This window comes from Abrus precatorius, unplaced genomic scaffold (genome assembly GCF_003935025.1).
Source record: "Abrus precatorius isolate BTA unplaced genomic scaffold, Abrus_2018 Scaffold2, whole genome shotgun sequence".
NCBI lineage: Eukaryota > Viridiplantae > Streptophyta > Magnoliopsida > Fabales > Fabaceae > Abrus > Abrus precatorius.
The window spans coordinates 38,284,494-38,292,586 of NW_020874362.1; the positions used below are offsets into that span (position 1 = coordinate 38,284,494).

Genomic DNA, 8,093 nt, shown 5'->3' on the forward strand with positions numbered 1-8,093 from the left:
TTTATTGGTCTCTCTCATCTTTTATTTCGTGCTATTTCACACATACTTTCTTGGCTATTTGTGGACAGTGTACTCCCACCACTACGTTCTGATAAATTAAATTAGTGCGTTTCGTGGAGGATCCAAAACCAAAAGCTTACTTGTTAAATGTATATCAAATTCATATAAACATTTGAAGATTCAATTTTTAAATACAGAGTAGTTAAAAGTTATATTGATGTATAGATGTTTTTACCCTCTTCTTAATATTAGTTTTCTTGAAACCTCATTTCATTTAATTGAATGCGTAACACGTTTTTGAGATTTATCAAAACCTGGGAATTGAATTTAAAAAATTGTATTGCGGAATATCATCTATATCAAAACAACTTATTTGTCGATACTAAAGATGTTAATGCAGCTTCAAGATAGTCAATAAATTGTTACAGAATAGTCAATTAGGCAAGCTAATATTAGTAGAAACTACACATCTAGAACTTTAATTTCTAACCCTGGTCTTGCAAAGGTTTTCAAATCCCATGGACGACTTCTTTTCAATCAGGTTTGCTATGCCTACTCCACCTGTAAGTTAAAAGAAAAAAAGTTAAGTCATTGCAAATTTGCAATCTATTAATTAGAATGCGAAAAGCATGAAAAGAAAAAATTTAAACGCAAGGAAGTAAATATATACTCATTATTTGTTTAATTTAAAATGCATTGTAATATCAATTCATTAAAACTTAAAATAAATATATCCTGTGAGAGTACATATACAAACAAATTTCTCTTGTATCTTCACTTTTTGTGAAAGGATCAATATGACAATATCCATTAACAATCAGTAATTAATATGTGTCTTCATATATTCAACTTACTATAAATAAAAACCCACTAAGTAGTCTTTGTATTTATATTTTGATAAAATAAGATGTTGCTAAACCACAGCCACAAGTTAATAGAAGTACTGGAACCCCTCACATAAAGGGTAGAATCCAAAAGAATCCCTGAAAGCAATCCTCCAAATGACACTTGCCTAGTGATACTCCACTCACAAAAACTGTGAGGGCAAGGATGAAAATTATCAGAGATGCTCTTCCCAGTATAGCAATCAACTTTCTCACCAAATGCTGCCCAACAAGTGCAGCAGCAGTGGCTACAGCTACAAAGTAAAGTGCTGCAAAATAATCAAACATTCAACATTATAAACTATAGTCTATATTAGGAAGTAGTTGTATTCTTTTAGTGTAACAACCTTTTATATTTTTTATCACCATATTCTCAATATGTATGTGCAATTGTTCCATTCATCCATACTTACCATAAGGAATAGGAAAACGTTTCAGAAGGTAATATTCCACCACTGCCATAGCAGCAGAAAATGTCATTGCAAAAGTGGATGTAGCACTTGACACCTTGGTGGAAAATTCCCAAATAAAGTGAGTTCCTAGTGGGCAACATGTGATAAAACCAACAACATATCACTATAGACGTTAGGGAATAGAGAAGGATAAAAGGTACCTGAGGAGGAATTCCTAGTCCAATAAAAAGGGGTCCCAATATGAATCCTCCACCAAGACCAAGTAAGCCACCAATTATGCCAGCAAGTATGCCACACGTGCAATATAGAATTAACTTATGCACTCCCCAGTGTGTTTGTTGATCTCCTTTGGATGCTATCACTCTCTTCCCTCTGTATAAAAGCACAGCCTCATATAAAGTCGTTCCTAGAGTGATAGGGACCTAAAAGATAAGGGAACAAAATCAAAATAATAATTATGATAATTCGTATTGGTGGTTCATTGCGTTGGTTCCAAAACTATATTATAATTCAAGACCAAATCAAACTCTTAAGTGCTCAACACTTCATCATGAGGCCAAAATGGTTTGATTAAGTTGGAGAGTAAAAAATATTAGAAGACGACTTTGGTTTGTATCTATTAAATACAACTTTAGTAGTGTGTACCTGCAATAGATTCAATACCCAATATAACGCTGAACAAGTTGTTGTATAATTCTGTTTCAAAAAAAGAGCATATATTCATTAATTCTAATTTGACCATTGACCCTTAATGCATGCAATAAAACGAAAACTTGTGAGCGGAAAAAGCTAATTAGACACTAACTTTTCCTATCTGTATTGCAAGTATCAAGATCCAGACAGCGAAAAGAAGTCCAAGTTCCTTCCAATAAATATTCTCAATAACAGAAACCTGCACGGCAGTGTTATATTTCATTAGAAAGAATAGATGTTGGACATGAAACACTAGCAGCAAGTTTCTGTTTTTTCTACTACTTTTTTCATTGATTGGCTGGTGTTTGTATGACTTTCATTGACCCTGTCTTCTGTTTGACGATGTGCAGCATTATCTGTTCTTCCAGTATCTGTTTACACTAAAAATTAGCATGACATGTTTAAACACCGCTATCTCTATTTAACTAGTAACTAAAAGAACAGATGCAGGTGGTCATAACATAAATAATATTAAACCACTTACCATTTAACTGTGAATTCTGCCTAGCTTCCTGGAATATAACAAGAATGAATTAAACCATATCATAAAAATGCAAAAAAGAAATTTAGTTAGGCTTAGTTTGGGTAAATTTCTGCACAACCACTTGTAGGAGGTAAAAATAAGAATATAAAATGAATAAAATCATTTTCATAAGTTAAAATCAACTTATACATATCATATTTTAAAGAAATTACTTGAAACAACTCATAAAATGTAGAAGAACGCAAGTTTATTTTAACTTATGAAAAACAATTTATTTATTTTATTTGCAAGTGTTTAGCTTATCTAAACTAGGTTTTAATATACAATTTAGTCCTTAATAATGCACATTTCTACAATTTAGTCCTTCGAGGTATGTAATTGTTTATAAGTTGACAACTTGGTTGGGTAAATTTTTTAGCAAGTTGTAACTTGGTAGGATCAAATTGTATATTTACTCTAAGAAATTAATATAAAGGATGAGCTATATTTAAGCAACCTTCTTGGTAAGGGTTTCTTTTTTCCACGTATCAACACCCTTTAAGAATGCGTTGACTGAAAGGCCTGTTTCACATCAAGACAACATCAAATGATAGGCAAGAAAAAAAGATAAAATAAAAGTGTACAAAGACTCAATTTTTAAGCAATTCATACCTATGAAAACTATAATTAACAAAGCTGTTAGCATCCAGTCAGGAAAAATGACATTGAAAGCAACTCCTATACTGATTCCAAGCATCAACAATGGTTGAAAAAGAAGAGCTAAGTCATAGTCAATCACAGGCAGGTCAAGAGTTGGGTGCCTTTGCCTCAAATTGTAGAAAACAGTTGCTCCTGCTCCACCCGTAATCATGCCTTTGACCAAACAAAAAGAAACATACAAATTTCATGTACCAATATTTTAAAATTAACAACATACCCGTATCATATCCAATTCTAGTACTTTTGCAACATAGTCAAAACATGCTTAAAACTTGTCACAGTTACAAAACGAATATGAATTTTAGCATACGTCATTGGTTTCAAAGGGGATTTTGTCCTATTTGGTTGATTTAAGTTACTTGTCACGGAAACTTACATGCTCTGAATTACTCTATACCTCATTTCACTTTCATGTTTTCTTAACTTCCTTTTTCTATATATTTTTTTATTGTTAAATCGTATGCATTTTTATAACTATATATACCCTATAGATGCGTGTGTTATAGTTTTTGCTTTTTTTTAAGCATAAAATTATGACTAAAGGATACTTTATTATATATGTTTGGAAACAAGTTCTATCAGTGTAAAAGATATTGTTATGTAAAATAAAAAGTATTAATTTAAGTTTAAAGTCTTATGGTTTAATTTTATTGTTAAGTTGTAATCTTTACATTTAGTAGAAATAGTGTGGATTTAGTTCCTCATTAAAGAATAAAAGCACATGGTTTTTGTTATTTTTAAGGTATAAAATTAAATAGTCTATTCTTAAAATATATTATATTAAGGATAAAAAAAAATATGTTTAAACCAATTTTTTTATATAAGATTTTTCTTTTGTGGACACCTTGTTGATTAAATCAAGTCGTGCGTGTTTATATTACTTTATTAAGGGGAAAAAAATCAGATTTTTGGAGTTTTTATAGAGTGTTCATTTGATGGGCCAATAGTTGGATATATAATTGAGAAGTAGCTGTGAGCAAAATTTGTTGCTAAAAGAAATTAGATTAGGTGAAGAGAATTGTTAGATTGAAATGGACTGATATTGTTATTGGGACAAATGGGCCGTTAGGTTGAAATCGTTGCACTACAGACTTACAAGAATGTTGAATGAGAAGGGTTAAGGATACTTGAACAAATTTAGTGGTGGAAAGGCATAAAGTTAAGGCAATTTCAACTATGAAACAAACATTCTGAAATTTACCATTAGAGAGTTTGCTACTTACATCAATGGAAGATAAGAAGTTGATATCTAAGGCATTTCATGAGTTGACCTACTTCCTTCAAAATAATGATATAATGGACTTATCAACTAATGGACTTTTGTCCAGAACTCAACATTTTGTTTGATAGCTGTATTCTTACAAGATTAAAAATGTGATAAGCAAACTTAATAGGAGTTAATAGTTAGCTTTAGGCTTATAAATACCATTTGTATAAAATTTTAGGGAAGTTAATCCCATTAATCAAACACAGATGTTTTGCATTTATTTTTATTATTTTATTTGCACATTTATTTATACTTTTTTTATACAATTTTTATGCTTTTATCTTTGTTCATCGGTTTCATGCAAACTTAAAAGAGTTAGTTGATCTTCGAACCAAACATTATTTGGAGTGTTTAAAGCATCCAACGTCCAGGATCATAATCCTTTCCTTAGCGTATCATATGAATACTGAGAATCAAATAGTTGAGCTGATTTGTTCTACTAATCAACCAAAAATCATAAACAAGTTCTTGGTATCATTAGCGAGACCAAACACAAACTTTTTCAGTTATTTGGAAGTATTTTACATCTCCTAGCCAAGATTACAAGTGACACATGCACTTAAAGCTAGGGGTACTCGCAATTTAATTTGGATTTTTTTAAGTAAAAATTCACGAAATTAAATTGCAGTTTGGTTTAAATTAAATTGAATATATGTCAAATTTGATCTAAACTTTTATAATTTGGATTGAAAATTGGTTATTAATCGGCTGAATTTAAGTATTCATAAATAAATAAAAATTATGAAAAAAAGTATATAATTATTATATTAAAGTTAAAAATACAATAAATACTTTTTTAAAATAAAATTTTACTATTATTCTTGGATTGAAGTTAACAAAATTCTTTTTTTAAATACAAAGTACGTATTGCTAAATAAAATATTAAATATAGAATAAATAATATCATACTGGACTAAGATATTAAATATCTCATCATAAATTACAGTATAATCCAAATACACGTAGATACATAAATTCAAATAATATTGTATCAATTGCCTCTTCTCTTTCAGACTTGTAATTTCTCATCTTATGTTTTGTTTCTTCTACCTATTCTTTATCAAAACTTATTTAATGTAAAATATAAACGTTATATATAATAACAAAGAACTTGAGAAAAATCTATGAGAATATTAGAATAATATAAGATGTAATTCAGATAATGACTGAGAAAAATGAATTAGAATAAAAAAATTATAAAGAGTTTAATTTTGAAGCATTCCTGGTATATAAAATATTTTAATTAAATTCTTTTGAAAAATACATACTTGTATAGATAGAATTAGCTTGATAATTTCATCAATAAGTTCATAAGTAGTTTGGCTTGGATCGGATTAAATTGATTTTAATTAAACTGTGTCAACATGCTGGCCGTTTATAGCAAGCTTCATCCTAAATTGATGGATTAATTGGATAATGTCTCTACCAGGAGATTCTAAAAATCATAACTTTACTTCTTTTTCAAGTTAGGAGATGGTAAGTCGATCATGGTGCATATAGTTTACTACTTCATGTGGTGAGGCAATTAGAATAAAAAATTTACACTTTTATTGTTTTCATTTGATACATACCTTGCATCTAAGGGGAAAAGCATGAAAAGTTAATTGTTTCATGACGGGCTCCATAAACAATAGCTAGAAGTTACACTAGCGGATCGATCTTATGAACTGGACTCTTTCAGAGAGATTAAAGAGGTTGATCTGAAGCAAGTGTAATGTGCACTTTCCAATATATATATATATATATATATGCCACCACAATTGTAGGAACATGCACCCTTAGCCTAGAGAAAATTTAATTGCTAAGAGTGCTCAAATTTGACTTGACGACTTAATTAAGGTATCTAGAATTCAGCAATATGAATGAAAAAGAGCTAGCAGGAAGATGTGGAAATCCTCACATAAGATACGTTACTTAAATGTGCATAAAGTCTAAGAATATGAGTAGAGGAGATATTTTATTACTATATTTTTGGTAGATATACAATTATTAATATGCTTATTACTAGCTACTTTTGGGGTAAAAAGAATAAAGAATTATGTGAGATGACATGAAAGCTAACGAAATGGTGTTACTCAAGCATACTTAATTAAGAAGATAGCCCCGAGAGAGTTTAATAACATAAAAACTAAATATTTCCCCAAAATGATCGTTTATGAAACATGGTACACATCAAAACATGCAAATAATTTAATTCCAAACATTATATCATTAAAACGTTGGCGTTGAGTATGGGGCAAGGAAGCATGCTAGTACCTCCAGCGTATGCCATGCATGCATCTCATCATAACCCAATGCTATTTTTAACAAAGAATATGGGGAAGATAATTGGAGAAAAAATACTAGTTCTTACATTTTGATATTGCCGTTGCTGATCTTGCATCGAATCCAATAATAAGGGTAAGCATAGGCACAAATATGCCACCCCCACCAACACCTCCCACAGTCCCAAATGATGATCCTAGGAATCCAATTATGGAACCCACTATTATTTTCCAGCCAAATTTCATTCCCTGCAACCAAAAAAAGAGCCCTTTTACGACGGTAATCCCAATTCAAAGTCCTTAATATGCAAACACCAATTCACATGCATGGCCTGAATAAAATCTTTTTACTATATATATTGTAGTTACCTGAATTGACTCAAAGGTGTATATATGAAAACATAAATTTGTCAAGTGAATACTCTTACCGGCCAAGTGTGTTTGTAAAATACTTTAGCATGATAATTAGTATCAACCCGTTTCGTCTCATTGGATGCTGAGGTTGTTTCCTGGTCAGTATTTTGATGAGAAGGAGTAACATAGACTGAAAGAAGAAGAAAAACAATCAGAACCCTTTCAGCAACCCTTTTCACATTTGATCCACGCACAGCCATCATTGCGTACAGCTCTTTAGATAGGGAAGTTTTCAAACAAAACCCAATCCAAGTCCCTTTAGTACTATGAATTTTGCTTCAAGATGAAACACAGACAACACCAACCATGCATAGAAAATTTCAAATTATTGTCTTCAAGTAGGATTCCGGAGCTGCTTGGTAATCGCTGATTATGCTATTTGAGTTCTATCAAAATTTTGCTGATTATGCTTCAAGATGTATTGATGCTAAAAGGAATGGCCTGAATGTTTTCACTTTATTTCTTATGGTATATATCTAGTAAAATCCTTTCACATTTATTAGAAACAGCTTCTTTATTCTTTCTCTTTCTCTTTCTCTTTCTCTTTCTCTCTCATTATCATCATAAAGTGATTTGACATTTTATAACGAAAGAATTGTAAAAAAAAAAAAAAACAGTTAAAAGCATGTTTGTTTGTATTTTTAAAAATGCAAACAAACATGTTCTAAATGAATAATTTTTAGTTTTTTTATTTTATAAAGGAAAAAAATGAGGGATAAAAAATTTAAATTAAAAAATAAAAAGTTAAAATGACGTTTCTAAAAAAATTATTCTTTTATTGTTAGTGGACTTTCTGACAACAAATATGTTTGGATACGTTCTTTTAGTAATTTTAAAAGCTTGAAAATGGTTGCTTTAATTTTCGAAAATCTCATTTGATTAACGTAATTTTTAAACATGTTTTTTAATTAAAGAAGGATTAAAAAAAACACAAACAAATAAACCAAAGTAATGCCTCCACTAAATGATATATAT

General features: G+C 30.1%; 1 protein-coding gene across 1 annotated transcript; it reads right to left on the reverse strand.

The window, feature by feature from the left end:
• Window positions 1-322: 322 nt before the first annotated feature.
• LOC113858518 (sulfite exporter TauE/SafE family protein 3-like) lies at window positions 323-7,432 on the reverse strand. Its single transcript, XM_027491201.1, has 12 exons — window positions 7,133-7,432; window positions 6,794-6,953; window positions 3,126-3,326; window positions 2,971-3,035; window positions 2,475-2,502; window positions 2,273-2,361; window positions 2,103-2,189; window positions 1,943-1,993; window positions 1,498-1,719; window positions 1,298-1,391; window positions 1,013-1,153; window positions 323-561 (listed from the first exon to the last, which is right to left on the reverse strand). Exons 1-12 carry the CDS (start codon window positions 7,319-7,321, stop codon window positions 479-481), a joined length of 1,410 nt encoding a protein of 469 aa, XP_027347002.1. The 5' UTR covers window positions 7,322-7,432; the 3' UTR covers window positions 323-478.
• Window positions 7,433-8,093: the final 661 nt, after the last annotated feature.

What these genes read in the sequence shown, in the direction of transcription:
- LOC113858518 (XM_027491201.1), bottom strand. Translation starts at nt 7,321, where the DNA reads ATGATGGCTGTGCGTGGATCAAATGTGAAAAGGGTTGCTGAAAGGGTT. An exon ending in AAGAAACCCTTACCAAGAAG is followed by an intron (nt 2,503 to 2,970) that starts GTTGCTTAAATA and finishes GTTATATTCCAG; the next exon opens with GAAGCTAGGCAGAATTCACA. An exon ending in ACGTTTTCCTATTCCTTATG is followed by an intron (nt 1,154 to 1,297) that starts GTAAGTATGGAT and finishes ATTATTTTGCAG; the next exon opens with CACTTTACTTTGTAGCTGTA.